Source organism: Patiria miniata, unplaced genomic scaffold (assembly GCF_015706575.1).
Source record: "Patiria miniata isolate m_02_andy unplaced genomic scaffold, ASM1570657v1 HiC_scaffold_29, whole genome shotgun sequence".
NCBI classification, from domain to species: domain Eukaryota; kingdom Metazoa; phylum Echinodermata; class Asteroidea; order Valvatida; family Asterinidae; genus Patiria; species Patiria miniata.
In genome coordinates this window covers 2,597,344-2,619,295 of record NW_024037068.1, presented here as the reverse complement: position 1 = coordinate 2,619,295, position 21,952 = coordinate 2,597,344, and the positions used below count along the sequence as shown (strand labels likewise).

The 21,952-nt window shown below is 44.2% G+C and overlaps 1 protein-coding gene across 1 annotated transcript; it reads right to left on the bottom strand.

The window, feature by feature from the left end:
* Positions 1–1,158: 1,158 nt before the first annotated feature.
* Positions 1,159–3,349, bottom strand: LOC119735711. The gene is made up of 2 exons (XM_038209594.1): positions 1,924–3,349; positions 1,159–1,201 (listed from the first exon to the last, which is right to left on the bottom strand). Exon 1 carries the CDS (start codon positions 3,275–3,277, stop codon positions 2,558–2,560), a length of 720 nt encoding a protein of 239 aa, XP_038065522.1. The 5' UTR covers positions 3,278–3,349; the 3' UTR covers positions 1,159–1,201; positions 1,924–2,557.
* Positions 3,350–21,952: the final 18,603 nt, after the last annotated feature.

The following is a 21,952-nucleotide window of genomic DNA, read 5'->3' as shown; positions in this document are numbered from 1 at the left end:
TAATATTCGTTTGCAGTAACAAACGTGCTCAAAATCCAAAGAAGGGTGCTGAACAACTAACCTGATGAAGTTTCAGCTCAGTGAATGATGTATATTCAGAGAAAAACAACATTCAAGGATCTCGATTTCACATCAAAAGTTTCCGAGTCATGTTTTCGCATAAAATATCAGAATGTTAGCGCCAACAAGTGATAGAGTAAGAGACTGCATTTGCACATTTAGGGATGCACCACGCCCCCCCCCCCGGATTTACACCTTGGGCTAAACCCTTGCGCCAAATAAATGCGCTCTGGCTGACTCTGACGCGTTCAACACAGTGCGCCAGTTGTGAGGCAAGGTATTACAACTAATAAATAGGTGGAACCAACAGGAAAAAAAATTACAAAGAAGTGACTGTTAATTCAATGAAAGGAGAAATCGCCAGCGGTAAGAAGTCTGATGAAAAGGCTTCCAGTGGTGATAACACCAATACTCAGACACCACCGCAGAAGAGAACTCCAGAAAGACATGTTCACATCATGGAATCCATGTTTAAAATTTCAACAATTTCAACAATGGATTGTTTTGCAAGCCCCCCCCCCCCGCCCCCTCTCCTCGCAACGCCCGTGGATTGAGTTTGCCATAGTATTTGATTTTGGAGGATTGGATGGACTTCTAGGGAAAAGGGAGTTAGTGCTGAACATACAAGCACCACTGATGCAAGTGATTTGCGATTGATGTAGTCATGGATCCCTTTTGAAGAGAACGGTATTTCGAGGTGGGTTCCTTCCACTTACCCTACCACACCAGGAATGCCTTATGTTTCCTCCACTTCACTTAAAATTTACTGTTGCTGTTGAGCATCATGCCAGCTAATAACCTAACATATTTTTAGATCAGACCGAAAAAAAGTTGCTAGGCAGTTTCCTCATTTGATAACATTTTATGGTTAGTTTGTCAAGTTGTACATCCATCTACTCCATGTAGTTCATCATGACTTGACAAACGGTGAACACAGTTTCAGGCACTGTGGTTTATGGCAATGTATGTGTGAGGGGCAGTTCTCTTGCGGGGACTTCAGGGAAGGGGGGCTCTGGTCTGGTTCTGGAGTAAGGGAAGAGGGGGGCACACAGGTTCTTTGTTGGAGTGAGTGCTCACACGGAAACTGGATCTCCCTTACTCTGATTGTTTATTCAAACTGAATCGGCCCAGGTGGGGCCACCTGTAAAGATCGGGCAGGCACTCATAAGTTTCATTTCAAAATACAAACAATGTACATGTGTAACTCATGAAATAATAAGCGTACATGTATTAGAAAGATGTACACACATTACCCAGTTAATTACCAAGAGTGAAAAGCCTATATGCAAGTATGGTGACCGCATCGAGCACCCAAGGATGGAATCACAAACAGACAGGCCGGCCCTGCGCACTGACTGACCAACACTCGCACACACTATCACACACCGCAAGCACCCACATCCGTCCCTAAAATGCACAATATGATCACCAACTTACATGAACTTTCCAAAACTATATGACAGTGACAGTTGTAAGCATTTCTATAAACTGGTCTCCAGACAATTAAGTGCCCAATAATGCAATATAGGCCTACGTCCACATAAAATCACTCTTAAACCACAAACTACTGTAAGTTACATATCACAATACATGTACTGCTCACGCACGCGCACTGCACATGGTCACACTGTGTGTGCCATCAGTGCAAACATGGGTTGCTAACCCTCGTGCATTTGGTCACAGTGCTCCCTAAATCTTACAGCAAAAATCTCTCCAAAAACTTCATTACATTCTCCAAAACTACCACCATATTAATCTATAATAATTTGCTGATACAATAAAGGGCACATAAGTAATAATCATCTGGATTTTTGGTGAAATAATTGCATTCAAAAATGACCTAAAAAAGTACAATACATTTACCTGTAAAGATCGGGCAGGCACTGCCTAGCCTAGGCCTTGCCGCGACCGCATGGTTTGGGAGCTGTGAATTAACAACGTGCAGTTCACGTCAAGTGAACAATCCACAAAAGTGATCTAAAGCCAAACCTATGATGACAAATAATTTGATAATACACATTTCTAATCAAGATAAGCATAATTCTTCTTTAAAATCTAAACATAATGTTCATTTTCCTTGACTAAGAAATATTCACAAAATACAAGTTCAAAATCACAGCTCCATAAATCAATACTATTTTTGGCTCCACTAGAAAAATCAATACTTTGTATAGCCTTGTCTCGAGTCACACTGAGTAGACTTCCCTCAAGTCACATGAATAAATAACAAAGTAAATGCAAGGTTTGTAGTGAATAAACAACCAGAGAAAGGGGTCTTTATAGAAGAACAAGAAATATAATCAACACAACCATTACAACTCTTCCACGCCTAGTCATCATCGTCCTCGATGATGGGGATCTGAACAGAAGGGTCAGTAACCAAAGGCCAGAGAACCTGGATCAAACAGTGGACCACTAAGCTCTCCTTGGGGATGCACAGCATCCATAATCGAACAAGAGAAAATGCGAAAACGCTTTCCAAAATAGCAACAAATTACTAAAAACGATCTGGCAACACTCCTCGTGTGCTCCGAACAGGATACCGCCTGGGCAGAGCTGCAGAAGTAGACCCATTCTGGGCAGTATCTACTGCTGAAGGTTTGGGACTCTCCTCTGGTACCGCCTCTTCCTCCTCTTTAACCTGTGGTTGGGGTCGATCAGACTCATCGGAGGAAGGAGCATTTTCCACACCGATTGGCAGCTGACCTGGCTTGATGGTAGTAGCACGGGGACGGAGCATATAGGCCCTGGGGCAGGACGAAGAGTCGGTCTCAGAATCACTTGCTCTGTCTGATGACGACTCAACAGGTCGGTTTTCAGGGAGCCAAGGACAGTGTTTGAGCGCTGTTCTGTGTACGACTCTTTCTTGACCAAGGTGGCTCCGCACCACATACACTGGGCGATCTGGGAATGGCCGTTTGATTACCAGGTGTGGTTCGTCGAGCCAATGATCTGCAATCTTGGATCGGCCTCTGAGTCCATGTTGGCGCACCAGAACATAATGGCCCACTTCGAGTGGTTTCTCAAAACTGTGGCGAGCTTGTCGGGCCTGTCGAGCTGCCGCTGCAAGTTCAGTGTTGCGACTTGCAATTCTCCGAGCTTCCTTTAGGACCTTCTGGTGTCTTGAGACATAAGATCCAAGGGTTCTACCACTCTTGGGGGAGGCTTCCACGCCTAAGACCAAGCCATGTGGAAAACGGCCATTTCTACCGAACATCAAGAAAAATGGCTCCACCCCTGTAGTGGAATTCTTAGAATTGTTGTAGGCATATACGAGCGCAGGCAGATACTCTGGTCACTTTTTCTTCTTCTTCTCAGGCAGGGCAGCAAGCATGTTGTGTAAGGTTCTGTTGAACCTCTCACACTGTCCATTTCCGGCAGGGTGGTACGGGGTAGTGTGACTCCGTTGAATACCATACAAATTACAAAGCTCACGGACGACGTTGGACTCAAAGTTCCTGCCCTGGTCTGAGTGGAGGCGGAGGGGACAGCCAAAAGGAAGAAATACATGTTGTACCAGAGCTCGTGCAACAGAGGGGGCCCGCTGGTCCTTTGTTGGTATGGCCCACACATACTTGGTGTGGACATCAGTCACGACAAGTACATTCTCGAAACCACCATCCAATGCCTCAAGGGTTGTAAAATCCATGGCAACAACCTCCATCGGGGCCGATGCAGATAGGGTGGCGAATGGGGGTCTTGTCTGACGTACAGGGGGTTTGCTTACAGCGCAACGCCGACACTTGGAACACCATTCTTTCACGGCCTTATACATGTTGTGCCAATGGAATCTTGTCCAGAGAAGGTGAAATGTGCGCTTTGACCCAAAGTGGCCAGACTCATCGTGGAACCTGCGGAGGGCTTCATCACGAAGACTGGTAGGAAGCAGCAGCTGAAAGCAAGGTTGCTTATTGGACGGAGATATCACCTTTCGGTACAGACAGCTGTCTCGGACAAAGAGCCGATCCCAATTTCTCAGCAGCTGGAGAACATCACGAGGACAACCCATTCGCTCCTGCCTGTCTGGCTTCTGTCCCCTTGCAACAAACTTCATGACTTTCCCCAGGGTAGGGTCTTCTTGTTGTAAATTGTGTAGTTGCATGAGAGTGTATCCTGGTAAACAGCTGATGCCGCCAATACGACAGGCTTCAATGTGGTGACACAAAGCCGGTGGCAGAAATGCACCAGAGGTGTACCCTGTGAGACAAGCTGAAATGCAACTTGACAACATCACCATGGGTTCGACTGGCTCACATAGGTTCTGGTTCTCCTGATCAACGTTAGCTTCATTTTGGGAATTACATCGCCGTGAGAGGGCATCAGGTGCCTGGTTGCATTTGCCTGGTCGGTAGACAAGCTCATACTCGAATGAGCTGAGTTGCTGGACCCACCGCATTTCGGTGCATCCCAAATTGGCCTTGTCCAGAAACAGCAACGGGTGATGGTCGGTCACGATGCAACACTTGTTACCCAGGAGATAGTCTTTGAAGACCTCGGTCACCGCCCATTTAATGGCCAACAACTCCAACTTGAAAGCGCTGTAACGACCACTTCGTTCAGCTGCCTTCAGTGTGCGCGAAGCGTAGGCCACAACATGAAGTCGAGCATAATCATCCTCCTGGAAGAGAATGGCTCCCAAGCCGGTGCCGCTGGCATCTGTCTCAACCCGAAACGGTCTAGAGAAGTTGGCATATGAAAGAATCGGGGCTTTGATTAGCCGATCAATGAGCGACCTGAAGGCAGCCTGGCCAGAAGACCCTAGTTCGATCTCATCTCTGGTTGGCCTATTCTTCTTCTTCTTTGTTGCTCGGTCACCCTTCAAGTGCTGAAAAAGTGGCTCTGCAATGGAGGCGTAACCCTCAATGAAACGCCGGAAAAATCCAGTGAAACCAAGAAACGCCCGTACATCCCTCACAGTCTTAGGCTCCGGCCAATCAACAACAACTTCTATCTTCTCCGGGTCCACTGCTACTCCCTTGCTCGAGACCAGATGTCCCAAGTAGCGCACCTCTTGCTGAAGAAGGTGGCACTTTGCCGGCTTGAGTTTAAGCCCCTGTTCCCGAAGCCTGGTGAAAACCCTGTCAAGGTGCGCCAAATGCGAGTCAAAATCGGAGGAGTAAACAATGATGTCGTCAAGGTAGATTAGGACATTGTCAAAGCACTGGTCCCCAAGGCACCTCTGCATGAGACGTTGGAATGTAGCCGGAGCATTTGATAAGCCAAAGGGCATCCTCGTATACTCAAATAGGCCGAAAGGAACAGTGAAGGCAGTTTTCTCGATGTCATCTGGATGCATGGCGACTTGGTTGTAACCACTGGTGAGGTCCAGAACAGTGAAAAACTTGGCCCCACCTAGGGCCTGTAGGGACTCCTCGATCCTAGGGAGCGGGAATGAGTCCCGATGAGTGAGTCGATTAAGTTGCCGATAGTCAACGCATAGCCGGATACTGGCATCCTTCTTTTGAACAATAACCACAGGAGATGCCCATGGGCTTGAGCTCTCCCGGATAATCTGCTTCTTGAGTAGGTCCTGAATGTGTTCACGTACTGCTCTGTATTGTGAGGGTGGTAGAGGTCGGTGCCGTTGTCGAATGGGATGTGCAGACCCGGTGCTAATGCGATGCGTAATTTTATCCGCAAAACCGAAGTCTTGGTCATTACACGAAAAAGCGTTCTCATGCTTTCTCAGGAGAGATGCCACCTTTGCTTTCTGTTCATCTTCCAGGACCGCCACATCGACATCTACTGCTAAAGGCATTGAGCTTGGCTGCACTTCGACAGCTACCGTCTCCTGTTTGATCTCCACTGTTGAGTTTTCCTTTTCTTTGTGGCCATCCTTACACGACACAGAATACCCCAGGTAGAGCTTTCCCAGTGAGGTTGACGATGGTATTACGACCTCAGCGTCTGTTTCGTTGTACAAGACAACAGGAAACCTCCCACTGTCTACTTTCACCAGGCATGGTGGGATAATGACACCCGATGGTAGACCTCCATCACTGGTTGGCTCCAGAACGGCCTCATATGCCTCGTCAGCTGGGCCTGTCCGACTTCTGGCTTCAACCACCACTCCCTGGCGGGCAGAAAGCACCAAGGGCTGTCCACATAACCGTGCCTGTCCCACTTGTCCATCCTCTGCACCAAATGTCAACCGCCGATTAACCGTCTGCATTGCCTTCTGCCAAACTGGATCTGGAGTTGGCCATGGGATCCTTTTCAGTCGGGAATGTTGTTGGGTAGACATGAGCCCCTCCCAGCAACCCTGGAGAACATTCATACCTAGAATACCATACACACTCCCGCTTTTCCAAGCATTTAGTGAAGAGTACCTCTCACAGATTACAAGCACCACCCGAGATGGGATGACCAGTCCGACGGCTTCAACATCTGTTTCAAAACACCCAATGTAGGGGATAGAAGAACCATTAGCAGACACAAGTGTGAATGGTTCCGGTATGGCTTGAAGTTTGAAGCCCACAGGTTCGAGACACTGACGGAAGAATCGTTCCCCCACAGTGGTGACTTGGGATCCTGGATCCAACAGACAAGTCACTTTAACTTTCGAAAATAAAACATCAACAGCAAAACATTCTCCAACAGCCTTCTGCATAAATTCTGGAGTAGTCTCTCCAATTGAGCCTACATTAATCTCCACGGTACGGCTCCCTACAGCGGAGGATTGCGGTTTAACGCCTCTGTGTGGGATGGTGCTGCCATCTGCTGTTCTTCCTTGGGCATAAATGGGTGAGGATTAGGACCAAAGCTCTGGGGATATGGTGGCATCATGTACTGCTGCGTGTGGTGGGTTGGCATCTGATTCTGGGCAGGCGACTCCACGTAGTTTGGCATTGGCTGGCGGGAGTAAGTGTTATCGCTCCTCCACTGGTAGGCCGATCTTCGATCACTTCTACAAAAGCGAGCTATGTGGCCGTGCCTGCCACAGTTAAAACATCCTCGCCCACGGGGGTAGGTTGGCGGATTTGCGGATGTCATCGGGGCTTGGCCAGAGGATGGTTGCGTCAATTGACGAACTGCATCAACAACTTCGTTGGCAACCGCTCGAAGTGCTGACGTTTGGATAGCCGCACTGTACACGTCGCTGGGTTTGCTTCGGGATTCCTCTCGCCCTTGCCGCTTGATGGCGTACTCCCTCAGCTCACGGAACGTCTCGATGGTACCCCGTTCGTACAGATCCCGACAGGAATTGCGAAGGTACAAGTCATCAATTCCCTCGATGAATTGTTCAGCAAGAGTTGAGTCGGGCTTAGAGTACAGCTTAGCATCCATTCGGGTGAGACGCAAGAAGCGCTTCTCAAGATCAACTGCGTAGTCTCGGATAGGCTCCCCTGGATTCTGTCTTCTTTCAAGGAACAGCCGTTGCAATTCACCCACGGGTAGCTTATCACGGTAAGATTCTCGCAGAAACGTCATGATCTCCCCAATCGTCTTTCGTTCAGCTAGGAGAGCCTTCACCTCTGCTTTCGGGCCACCTCGGAGGTAATCCAGAAGAAATGCTCCTTGCTGATCCTCTGGAACTGAATACCGCTTGAAAGCATTCTCCATGTTCGTGATGAATTCCCTCACCTCGCCTACTTTGCCTTCGAATGTTGACATCTTCCTTTCAGGCGCCATCACCAACTGGGTCTGGGGTTTAAGAAGCAGCTTCATAAGCTGAGACTGGATGTCGAGGATCGCCTTCTCATTTGTAGGAGGGGTAGTTGGCTCCGGAAGGAGAACCGAATAGAGGCGCTCACTCCACCCATCAGCGGGTGGTTTGATAATACCCTGTTGAGCCGGCACCACCACTTTGCAGTCGTCTTCGGAGTAAAGAAGTCCTCTAGCAGTAGGATACTGGGTTTGTAGGACTGCCAGGTTGAGGGAGCCAGCATCATCCAAAGGGAACCGATTTACATGCCCAGTCCCTTGCACCTTGACGTAGGAGGCCATAATAGTTGGGAAGGGGAAAAATACTGCAAAATATGCAATTCTCTACAATGAAAAATGTAGAACGATTGACTGAATGGTAGTTTGCAGAAAAATACAAATCACAATTAGTGCAAAAGTCTGTGTCAATTTCCACAACAATGGTATACACACACAAATGTGGAAAACTATGTCAACACCTTTAAAATAACCTGCAGAACAAGTTGTATCAATGTCTTAAAATTTGCAAGATCTTAAAATTTGCAAAATGCAAGTAAAGTTTTGTTTCTCCTTGTCAATCTTAACAGACAGGGCAACTTTTAAAGCAATACGGGTAACACTTGAAATAATTGATATCCAACTTCAATAAACACCTTTTTTTTATACTGCAATAAACACCAAAAAATGTTGTATCTGTGTCTTACAATTTGCAAAATTCAAATAAACTTTCCTTATTTTTCAATCCCAATAAGCAGACTGAACACCCTTATGAGATGCAAAATGGGTAGTACACAAGCAATCGACACAAAACCAAGCTAACACACTTAGCTAACTTTTCTCTCGTAAATATGATGTGCAACTCTAAAGTTAGGTAAACACAATAACAAACAATTTTAGCAGTCAGCCAATATAGAAATCTTGGGCGTACACAACACCTGTAGGTCTGTGTATTTTGGCAGTTAATACACAAAATTATTAATACTCGAATCACACTGGATGTGCACTGTGCACCTTAATTCAAAACTAAACCAGCATACTTAACACTCAGTGATAAAGAACACTTGGGATTACACAGCAATTGTAGGCCTGTGTAATTTGGCAGTTACTTACACAAAATTATTAACACTTGAATTACACAGTCACCTTATGTATGATCAATTAACGATTCGTTAAGCTGTTTGATTGTTACTCCATACAGAAAACAATAACTCACTCAGATCAGTGAATATAACTATTACAACAAAAATACTAATACTTGAGTCGCGATGACACGTAGACCGGGGATCCAGCAGCTCTCCTCAGTCTTATCAGGTGCTCAGCATGGGCTCAACTCCAACAATCCTGCCGACTACGCTTGTGAGGGGCAGTTCTCTTGCGGGGACTTCAGGGAAGGGGGGCTCTGGTCTGGTTCTGGAGTAAGGGAAGAGGGGGGCACACAGGTTCTTTGTTGGAGTGAGTGCTCACACGGAAACTGGATCTCCCTTACTCTGATTGTTTATTCAAACTGAATCGGCCCAGGTGGGGCCACCTGTAAAGATCGGGCAGGCACTCATAAGTTTCATTTCAAAATACAAACAATGTACATGTGTAACTCATGAAATAATAAGCGTACATGTATTAGAAAGATGTACACACATTACCCAGTTAATTACCAAGAGTGAAAAGCCTATATGCAAGTATGGTGACCGCATCGAGCACCCAAGGATGGAATCACAAACAGACAGGCCGGCCCTGCGCACTGACTGACCAACACTCGCACACACTATCACACACCGCAAGCACCCACATCCGTCCCTAAAATGCACAATATGATCACCAACTTACATGAACTTTCCAAAACTATATGACAGTGACAGTTGTAAGCATTTCTATAAACTGGTCTCCAGACAATTAAGTGCCCAATAATGCAATATAGGCCTACGTCCACATAAAATCACTCTTAAACCACAAACTACTGTAAGTTACATATCACAATACATGTACTGCTCACGCACGCGCACTGCACATGGTCACACTGTGTGTGCCATCAGTGCAAACATGGGTTGCTAACCCTCGTGCATTTGGTCACAGTGCTCCCTAAATCTTACAGCAAAAATCTCTCCAAAAACTTCATTACATTCTCCAAAACTACCACCATATTAATCTATAATAATTTGCTGATACAATAAAGGGCACATAAGTAATAATCATCTGGATTTTTGGTGAAATAATTGCATTCAAAAATGACCTAAAAAAGTACAATACATTTACCTGTAAAGATCGGGCAGGCACTGCCTAGCCTAGGCCTTGCCGCGACCGCATGGTTTGGGAGCTGTGAATTAACAACGTGCAGTTCACGTCAAGTGAACAATCCACAAAAGTGATCTAAAGCCAAACCTATGATGACAAATAATTTGATAATACACATTTCTAATCAAGATAAGCATAATTCTTCTTTAAAATCTAAACATAATGTTCATTTTCCTTGACTAAGAAATATTCACAAAATACAAGTTCAAAATCACAGCTCCATAAATCAATACTATTTTTGGCTCCACTAGAAAAATCAATACTTTGTATAGCCTTGTCTCGAGTCACACTGAGTAGACTTCCCTCAAGTCACATGAATAAATAACAAAGTAAATGCAAGGTTTGTAGTGAATAAACAACCAGAGAAAGGGGTCTTTATAGAAGAACAAGAAATATAATCAACACAACCATTACAACTGTTTCCCAATATCTATATTCCCCAACCCTAACCATCTAACTCTAGCCCTAACCTTAAGATTTTGGGGAACATTGGGTAGACCCCATTTGAATTGCTGCACTGTGCATTTTGTGAGTGGCGTAGTGTGTTGCTTTGCAGAGTAAAGACGCAGGGGTTTTAATTTGTTCGTCTTTTTGAAATGTATTTGATCTATACATTGCTTAAGGCCATTGCCCTCCCCCTGCCCCCAACATTTTATTTTCTACTGGGGGCATCCCCCACTCTTTGTAGGTCACACAATAAACTGAACTCTTGGAAAATGGCGCCCCCAACCCTAATTCTAAGAATTTTGAAGAACATCGGTATTGGGGAACATATAGGTATTTGGGAACATTGAGAAGACCCCGAATAAGGAGGGGCGGATATGTTGTCTATAGCGTAATCATTATCGGAAAATTAATAAATACCTTGGAGAGTTGATGGTTTCTGATTGGTCGAGACTCGATCACGTGGCCGGGCATTAACGTTGATAATGGACCGGCTTCAAAGATCAAGCGAATAAATGGCCCCTGAACCAGCATTGATCCAGCCCCGTTCAGCCCCATGCAACCCAATGATCGGTCAAAATATAGTAACAGTCCTGCGGTAGCTTGTAACAATAGAGCACTGCACATGCGCTCAACCCCCATCGCGTGAGACTGACGCGCGCGTACGCAACACAGTTGCTAGGGATGCGTGAGTGAGCGCGCGTAAGGAAGTTTTGAAACGACATCGTACAGCAGTGCAGTATATACATGTATATACTGAGGATGTTTACGACGAAAGCGTAGATCTACGATTATTTTCTTTGAACACTTCACCCACCGACATATTTACCTTTCCTAAACCAAGCATCTTTGTAATTCCGGACACAAGGAATGTGTAAACGAGATTTCAGCTTCCTCCATCAGGTAAAGATATGGAAACATTGTTGTAATTTGTTTCGCTACGGCAGCAGTTTCTGTTGAGTTTACGTCGTTATAGCTGTTCAGCTAAAATATGGCCCATGAACATGAACACAAAAAAAGTCTGGAAATATCGCCAAAAGAAAGTCACAAAATTGGAGCATTTTAACTGTTGATTTCGTTTAAAAAGGTATTTATTAATGGGAATAACAGTGTGAGGATCCGGTCTTCACTGCGTGATAATGACTGGGTGTGGGGGTGACCGCTGTTAATGAACCTCGACTTCGTCTCGGTCCATTAACAGCGGTCACCCCCACGCCTCATAGGTCCGACGCCTCATAAGTCCGAAATTTCGGACTTATGAGGCGTCGAACTTATGAGGCATACAATTTATTTATTCCGCCTCATAGGTCCGACGCCTCATAAGTCCGACGGCTCATAAGTCCGACAACGGAAAAACGAGGCGTTTAATTTGTCGGACTTACGAGGCGTCGGAGCTATGAGGCGTCGGAGCTATGAGGCGTCGGACGTATGGGCCTTTATTTGGTTAGGGGATACGATTTTGTCGGACTTATGAGGCGTCGGACCTATGAGGCGTCGGACTTATGAGCGGACCCCACCCCCACACCCGGTCATTATCACACAGTGAAGACCGGCTCCTCACACTGTTATTCCCTTAATAATGCAGAAAGGTGAAAGGCGCGGAATCCGCAGCGATTTTGCTTCGTAGCTCTTTTAACTAAGAACTAAATTGAGGCGTTCGTGGAATTCTGCTTGTTACACATTCATCAGAAAAGACTATTTTCGTCGGGCTTTCACTAAGATATCCATCAAACAAAATATACACAATGTACATTGATTGGCTTTACTCCCTTCTTTACTCCCTTGCTCGAAGCGCACGATTATGAAGTGCGTGCAAATTTTCTTTTTAAATTATTGGGTCTTGTCGGCGCATGAATATTAATTTTTGGTCACCAAAGACTACCTAATTATAGTGACAGCATCGCCTGTTGCAGTTTCTCTGCGCCTTTGAAGTCGGACTGATCCAATTTTGTTTTCTATTATGAGATAAACTTTACAGTCTTCCACCTATACAAAGATGTTCAGCCGAGTTCTGTGATCTTAAGAAACTCTCTCAAAAAATTATACATAATATCTAAGACACAAATGGCGAAGCAGTGCACCAAATGGAGATCAAGCATGGTATATACCACACAAACTTCCCAAGTTTTATCAAATTCAGACTCCAGGGCTCTGCGCGTGTACGCCTTAAGAAGGAAGAAATGGAAAGAAGTTATGCTTGAAAGCAGACAGTGCACCATGCACTGACGATAATTTGAACCAAGAAGATGGACCTGATCAACCTCTGCGATACAAACATGATCCCACTGTTGTCTCAATCCTATCGTGAGCTGCCTTTTAAAGAAAAGTCAGTTGAGGAAGAGAAGGCAGCAGCAATAACTGAAGAATCGATAGTACATGTATATATTTTGTGACCTCTAGGTCTTTAAATGTAATTGTTCAAAATTAATGTTTGTGTCCCATTCAACTTTTTTTTTCCATTTTCGTTTTGCCATTTTCAAAGGCACTGTGGTACTTCGATGAGTTTTTTTTAATGCTAATGCGGAATCGTATTGTTTAGCGAAAGTGTGATGTCATCCATGTGTTCTATAATTTATCGGGAACGCGCTTTCCCTCCCTACTGAAACAGGCCGTTCCCGAGTATTAGACGAACAGAAAGAGACAGACAAACAACGTTTGCTAAAGAAATTGTTCAAAATTCATGTTTGTGTCCCATTCAACTTTTTTTTTCCATTTTCGTTTTGCCATTTTCAAAGGTACTGTGGTACTTCGATGTGTTTTTTTTAATGCTAATGCGGAATCGTATTGTTTAGCGAAAGTGTGATGTCAACCATGTGTTCTATAATGTATCGGGATGGCGCTTTCCCTCCCTACTGAAACAGGCCGTTCCCGAGTATTAGACGAACAGATAGAGACAGACAAACAACGTTTGCTAAAGAAATGGCGTTCCTGGGCTGTTCCCAGTGGGTTCCACTTTTGAGCAGGCGACGTTTCAAGATGAAACGACGCAAGCGTTTCGAACTTAAGACGTTGTACATGTATAAGGTTTCATGTCTCTCTTAAACATCCCTGTCTCTCTTTTGTTGGCGAACAGTTTCATTATTGCTTAACCTGTAGTGAGGGTGAAAACGGGCACCTCATTTAATATCGTTGTTTAGGAATAGAATAGAAAATTCGCTGTCCGGCATGCCCAGCCATTCAAGTGTATCATAAAGCACTTAAACCATATGTAGCACCCTACAACCCGACTTTAGCTTCAGTTGGGGGTCCAACATTGCTCAAGTATCTATAGAAATGTGCGTACATATCAAATTCATCTCAAAATGAAGCAAAGAGTTTTATGAACATCATGTCGTGTCCAAAATGATGTAGTGGCAAATAGTCCAAGGACAGACATTGATGAGAGCGGTAATAGAAATTGAGGACCCTTTTGAAAAGCCGGATGAGAGAAATGATGTTATCATGCGCACTACCCGGAAGATAATCAATTCCACATGCGTTGGTATATTTACCGTGGCTGTGGGTCATGCTTAAATTAAGAGGGAAATGCAAAGTTTCAGAAACTGCTCGTTAACTTATAGCACAACGTATTCTTTGGTTAGTTTGACAAAAGATGAAAGTGTAAAATATAGTGAGTATTGTTACAACGTGCTGCCGCAATGCTATTGAGTTGGCAAGAATTTCTTCATTAGCAAAACGCAGTCAACTAATGATGCATGTGATGGTTTTACTGTCACAAACTTTTTTTTGCACACACTTATTGACAGCGGTGTATTTCATTTTGAAAAATTTGGATTCAAACTTCTTGTCACAATTGGACCATATATCAAGGTAATAGTTCAGCATGGACTTAATATATTGCTCAAACATGTATTTGATATCCTTAGGCTTGAAAATAAGGACATTGAAATGTGTCAATTGCACCACGAACCGTATCCTAATTTTTTTGCCAAACTGAATTGTTTGGCATTAATGTTTTTATTTCATCAAAGTGCTATTCCTCAAAAAATGTTATTTCAATCCGAGTTCTAATTAAGTACGTTTTACCCAGTGACGTGTATCTTGGGAGCCAAATATATTAAAAACTTAGCATCTGAGAAGCAAATGGATGGCATACAATCATGTTTGCACTATAATTTTCTAGCTGAAACAAAATTGATTTAATTCTTGCACAAGAATTATAAGAAAAGAGCTGACCAAAAGAATGACTACCTTTAAATCTGTTTTCTCCTAACACCAAAAATTGCAATACGCCGGTTCGTGTTGCGACTGATATGTCGTGGACAGCATCACCGCTCGGACGTTTTTCTGAAAATTTCCCCACTGCCCACAAAATATGCAGATTTTTGCAAGAAAAGCAGATTAAATAGAAAAGCAAGAAAAGCAGATTAAAAAGCTGTCCACATTGATACGAATTGCCAACAACGACCTATAAGCAGCAGGTTTACACAGCACAAGATATATATGACATTTGAGTTGAGGGTATTTATCAACCCCTCCCCCCCTTCCGACATACTCCCTTCCCACCTCACCCCTAGCTTAACACTGCTTCATTCAGAGCCTGTGATATAGGCTATTGCATCGACGAACATATTATGCAGGACATGTAATGAAAATTGAGAGGGTGAGCTAGCCCTGCAAGACATTTTACCACGATAAAAACATTATTTTAATTCTAAACATATTGTTTTAATTATATAGGACAAAGGACAAGGCATGTTGCTGGTTACATACATTTTCTTAACAAAAACCAAACGAGACAAGTCTTGTCGCTTCGGTATTGCCTGAAATAAGTGAACAGGTTCCACGTTCAGGACTATCCTTTCCCGCCTAACATAATCGCTGTTTAACGACGTTACACTACACTATGAATAATATAAGAAACCGTGTTGCTAATGTGCCATTCAAAAACAAAAATCATTAATTTGAGTAAAGGCATGATTACTAGGGCTAGCCCAGGTTAGGGCGTATTTCTATGTAATACATTAAAATACACTCGTTCAAATACATCACATGTATCGTTCAAATACACAGACATGTATAGACAAATCCATTACGCGCGTTTTCGGCAGCGCTGTATTTTTGTCACAAGTTGGCGCCCTTCAAATCCGCAATTGCTGGGACGCGTTTTGCGGCGAGTTTGTGCACAGTTACATAGGCGAACGTCAATATCTTGAGATATGTTCGTGTATAATTGATCTAATCACCAGATTTTCAGAAAACTGTAAAAATGGACACTTTCTGTGTGCGATCTCCACTCGCCAATGCATGACGCATCGTGAATGCGCTTGCTTGCAACCGTGGCAGCTGCACCGGTTTCCTGCCGGCAGCAATTGGGAAGCGTCGTCCCTCAGAAGCCGCAACATGTTGATTAAAAACATTCACAAAAATGACTTTAAGCCATCTAGAAATAGCAGGGTGAGTATGCACACCGTAGTGACCAGTGTAGTTGAACTTTATTAATGGAAAAGGGGGAAGTAATCATGGTAATTACATACCTGGACATCAGTTGACACCCGTGCACAAAGTACTATGAGATCGACTGGTCTGAGAAAAATCCAAGTGTTAGAAAGAATTTTGCAACCTATTAAACGCCACTTTTTTCTTTATATATCATCTAATTGAAGGTCAGTCATATCAGTGTGTATCTTTAGCCCCTATCACCTGTGGAAAATGTATAGAATTTTTTTTTCAATATTATGACAATCAATCTGCTTAATGTCTCGGTAAATTAATTTCCGGTTTGGAAGCTTGCTTACACATGTTGTGGTGTACATTCTCTCATATGTAATACAAGGGAAATTAATCCAGGAATTCCTTGATATCTACTTTTCACGTTGGCTATTGAAGTATGGTTTACTTTTTTGCGTTCAAAAATAAAGTGTTTATAGCCTGCAAAATAAAAAGAACAGTATTCTGCTTATTTTCAAGTGTTGGTGATGAACGTAGGGACAGTAACCTGCAGTGCAGCCCGGGCCAATATATCTGACAAAAAAAGTTGACTTACGTTTAGTTTTATATTTTATCAGTTTTCTTTCATTTGGTAGATTTGCTTAATCCACTTTCTGGATGGAAAACCATCGAAGAATCACCCCTACCCATCACTGCACATGGGATACAAACCTCATTTAAGTTCTAAAATCATGGCACATTATTACTAAATATGTTTAGTCCATGGATAAGTATATGACTTGACAATCTGTAGGTTGCTGTTGTAGGGTCAGGTGTCTGAATATTTTTAAGTAACAAATTAAAGTATGTTCTAAACAGTGGCTGAAATAAGCTATGTGAAATTATTATATGTCATATGAGGGATTTTCCGACCTAACCTTTCAGCCGGGGTTGTTAAGCTATAATTTAAAGTTTACATAGCTTTATAATGGGTCATAAGCTTAAGGGCAAGATTAACGGTTACAGCCCGATAGTCCGAAGGTTCTTTAGTCCGAAGGTTCTTTAGTCCGAAGGTTCATTAGTCCGAAGGTTCAATAGTCCAAACGGCCCATTAGTCCAAAAATAGTATAAGGTTAATTATTCCGAAGGTTCGAATAGACGATAGGGTTCGATAGTCCGAATCGACAATAAGGTTCGATAGTCCGAATAGATGTAAAGATTGCTTTGTGAATAGATTGCTTTGTAAACACAAAGCAATCGATTTATTGATGTAAACGCTACATATTGCCGGTCTCGAACATTTATAATAAAAAGCAGCCACAATATCGAAACCAAAGGGGACCGATCGAGGCCTACAACCCAAGCACAATAAGTAACCCATCAATTACTAGTTTGGAATTAGTTAATCTCCTTGCGAGTGGCGACTGAAGCCAGCGGGACCTATGTTACAACTGATAATGTAGTAACCAACGGATAACGTATCACCAACCGATAATGTATCACAAATTGACCGATATTGTATCACTAACCGATAATGTAGCAAAAATTGACTGATAGTGTAGTAAAATTTGTATCCGATAATGTATCACGTGTCGACGGATAATGTAACTACAAAATAACTGTATCCGATAATGTATCACCACGGAACGGATACTGTATCAACCGATAAAGTATTAAAAAATCAATCGATAATGTATAAGTATGGGGAAAAGATGTACACAAATGTTCGTTTTATGTCCTGTATATCCCGCCCCACTTTTTGACTGGGGAGGGGGGTCTGGACTATTGGATCCCCCCCCCCTTATTTCGTATGAGAGAAAAAGGGCAGATTTTGAGGTTTTTAAAAAAAATTCCAACCACCGAAATGTATCAAATAGTACTGAGAAAGGGAGAAAGAGTACAAAAAGCTTGAAATGCGCTAATACATCTGTATCATGAACAGGGCCCCCAGTGTTATGTGGTCTCCAGCAAGCCCCCCCCCCCCCTCAGTTTTTGATTATACCATGGAGCTATGGGCTTCGTGCACAAGTGCCATTTCAACGGCCAGAAACGGAGAGTTGGGGGAGGACCTAGACTGGTTCCCGGTCCATCCACTGCGTATTTTGAATGATGCAAAGTTATTGGGGGAGGGAATAGTCTGGAAGACCATCGCAAGTTAAATTGAACGTATGCGCGCGCCGACGTTGCTAGACGATCATGCGAAGACGCTGCGGCTAATTGCCTTGGCACATTCTGGAAGTGGTGTGGAACTTTGCGCGCGAACCAGTACAGTACAGTACGCGCACATACTGTGTCCCGTCCATTGATCTCCATACGTTCGCTCGTACCCCCGCCCTGCAAACAGGATGCTGGGATACTCTGATGAGCTTCACAATATCTTGTGAAGGAAGTGGCCTATGGCCTATGTATAAAGCACTGGCTGCAGCTGTTTAAGACCGCAGTTAGCCAATGTGCGCAAATGGTATCCGAAAACTTCCCATTGAAATGCACTCATTCCATACAGGCGGAATGTGATTTCTGTTTCCTTGCGGACCCATGTGGACACAATTCTGAGCGTCGCATTATGCCATCCAACCGTTCGTGATTCGAAACGGAATTACAGAACTTCCTACATTATTACGCTTTTCAATGAAAAAAAACCATCTCTAAACTGTAACAAAAGAGTAATGAATCAGTCTTAACGGCCTTTTCAAACCTTGCAGAGTCATGACCTTGATGACGCGCAGGTCACTGGTCACACAAAATCCAACCAGAGCGTATTACAGCGTCATGTTTGCAGGGCGGGGGGTACGAGCGAACTCCATACGGAGATCAGTGGTCCCGTACGTTCATGGTGCTCTCAAAAGTGGTAAAACGCGCCCCCCTTGGTTGGAGCACGGAGCCCATACGGAGGCCAAGTGTCCGGAGAAAATAACTTGTCCACATTTCGGCGCGGATGTGCGAGTGCGGTGACCCCCCCCCCCCCACCCCGACATCAAAAGCTGGATACGCCACTAGCCTAGGCCCAGGTGGAAGTAGAGCGTCTCCAAACCAGAGCAACTCCCTCCCAAATTCAAAAAAAAAAAATCTTAATGATTAACTATCCCGAGTGGGGACTCATTATAGTGAAGGCACTTATTAGACTTTAATTAATTTACAATATTTCCACCTTTTCCAAATATACTGATACATTATCGATTGATTTGTTATACATTATCGGTTGATACAGTATCCGTTCCGAGGTGATACATTATCGGATACAGTAATTTTGTAGTTACATTATCCGTCGACACGTGATACATTATCGGATACAAATTTTACTACACTATCAGTCAATTTTTGCTACATTATCGGTTAGTGATACAATATCGGTCAATTTGTGATACATTATCGGTTGGTGATACATTATCCGTTGGTTACTACATTATCAGTTGTAACAGACCTACACCGAACATGTACACACATCTGTGCACGTGCATGTGCAGATGCATGTACAGATAACAAAAAATGTCAGTATTTAATTTGGTACACACCTTTAAGTCCTTAACAAGTTAGCATAAATTTGAGATGAAAAAATAGTTTTAAAAAAAAATCACATTTATGTACACACCATGAGTCCGAATAGATAAGGTTCGAAAGTCCGAATTGACAATAAGGTTCAATAGTCCGAATTGAGAATAAGGTTCGATAGTCCGAATGGGCAATACGGTTCGTCAATATGACACTTCGGTCTATCGAACCTTACTGTTGATTCGGACTATCAGACCTTATTGTCGATTCGGACTATCGGACCTTATAATATTTTCGGACTATCGAACTTTACTGTTAATTCGGAATAATGAATCTTCGGATTATTAATCCTTATTTTCGTTTTGGACTACTGAACCTTCGGACTGATTAACTTTATTCTAAATTCGGACTATCGAACCTTCGGATAAATGAACCTTCGGACTAATGAACCTTCGAATTAATGAACCTTCGGACTATTGCGTCAAATGTTTGGATTAACGAACCTTATTTCACTTTCGGACTAACGAACCCCCTCTTATGGAAATTGTGTGCATTCGGACTCTCGAACCTTCGGACTATCGGACCTTCGGGCGGCCCCCAGATTAACGCATGGTCTGTGAATGGAGTTCGTGTGGTTGCTAGTACTTTATGAACTGCAGAAACTCCAATAATGTGGATGTATATGATTTTGTCATTACATAAACCACTACCTTCTGGCAGACATGCCCCAAGAATGAGACTAGATTTTAAGCTGCAATCAGTTCAAGAGCAAGAATCTGCATCTGAGCATGCTTGTCACGAAGCAAAAAGCCAAGTGAAAGTAGCTTAGACGGATACCTCTCCAGAATGGTCCGCGTCTGATATGGGTTTAGGCCCCCCCCCCCCCCAAAAAAAATAGTTCTGCTTCCAATTACATGGCATTCGAAAATAGTGTAGGTTGGTAGGTAGGTAGGTAATTTCATACGATCATATGGAGGTGTCTGCGCGTAGTCATGGGTAAAAGGTAGAAATGGATGATTTTAAGTGTTTTTTTCACCCTCATTTTTCCCAATAAAAGAATTTAGGGTAGGGGCTGTCAGAATAGAGTAAGTAGGGAAACCGGAAGCAGACGTATTTTTTGATATGACACGCGTGTTTAAGACCGGCGTCATCGTGTCTCGTGCCAATCATCATGCGGATGTTCCCGTTGCTGCTATCCTCGAGCTTTGTCAGGCTGAACTCGGGGACTATCAGTATCAAGTGTACGAACATGATCCGAGCAAGGGTGGTCTCGCGTGTAAGATTCGCGGTAAGCATCTTCATCTCATTGTGGTTTCCACGTCCGTGTGGCGTGATTCTTGGCGGGTCCGCCAACTGAGCAAGCGGATCCGTCACGCCTGTTGCGAGATGGACGGCAACACTGTTTGCGATCCTACTGGCCTGATGACCTACATGAACATTCCTCCTCGGCCCACCGCCGAGGAGATTGATAAGATGTCGGCTACCAAAGCGGCTACCAAAGCGGCCAAGCGGGGCACCGTCGATCAAGCCAATGGGAAGTTTCCCGAATTCACGGATCTGTCTGGCAAGTCCGATCTTCAAGTTCTCATGGACGCTATGGTGAAATGGTCGCCGCGCTCAAGCAATGACTTCATTACCCGGATGATGCGTTATGAGACCATGGAGGCCAAGGCCCGCATTGAGAAGATGTAATTTGCAGCCAATTGGCGGGATCGTTTTTTCCAAGGTCCGTCTTTTGACCCAGATGGCGTCGCTCGATAACGACATGGAAACCCTCGAAGCGAGTTGGGAGGCCGCCAACGATTCCGATGATCCTCGCTATCATACCGTGGAGGAGTCTGCTTATCTCATCTGTCACTGGTGTCTTCATCACGGTATTCTGCTCAATTTCTTGGTGGATGACATCGAGCGCGTGCTGAATCGCTCAGAAGCCAAGAAAAACTGTCTCGCTCTTGTCGGCCAGAGTAACGCGGGCAAAACCTGGCTCGTCAATTCCCTTGCTGATTTGGTTGTTCACGTGGGGGAGATTTCCCAGGGATCGGGTGGCTACGCGTTTATGTGGCAGGAGTGTGTGGATAAGCGCCTCATCGTTCTCAACGAACCCTATTTGGACCCGTGCGTGATCGGTAAGATTTTTGGTTACTGCCCTATCTTTTTTACCCTAGGACTCACATTCTTTTTTGTTTCCTTTTTCTATGCCTAACCCATTCTTTTCCTTGTTTTGTAGAAAAGGCCAAAATTGTTCTGGAGGGGCAAGATACCATCGTTCCTGTGAAGCATTAGGCCGAAGCTATTTTGTCTTGCACGCCCGTGTTTGCTACCTCCAACCACGATCTGTGGCGTTCTGCTCCGTCCGAGAAGGAAGCTATCCGCAACCCTTGCATCCTGTATGAAAACTTTAAGTGTTTCCTCTGCTCGCCGATTACAGTCGGAAATGTCAGCCCTTGGTTTGGCGTCATTTGCGGCAGATGGTTTCTTCTGAAGCCGCTTCCGAACGCAGTTCGACTCATGGTGAGCTCTCGCCTGAAGCCTCCGTATGTTCCGCCTTGTCTCCGGTCGAACTCCTGACGCCCTTCACTCGGAGTCCATCCCCAAGTCCTTCGCCGAGTCTCGCGTCCGCCCCCCCCCCCCCCCCCCTTCAGACTCCCGTAAGCCA

Excerpts from the sequence above, each read along its gene's own strand:
- LOC119735711 (XM_038209594.1), bottom strand. The coding sequence starts at position 3,277 with ATGTTCGGTAGAAATGGCCGTTTTCCACATGGCTTGGTCTTAGGCGTG.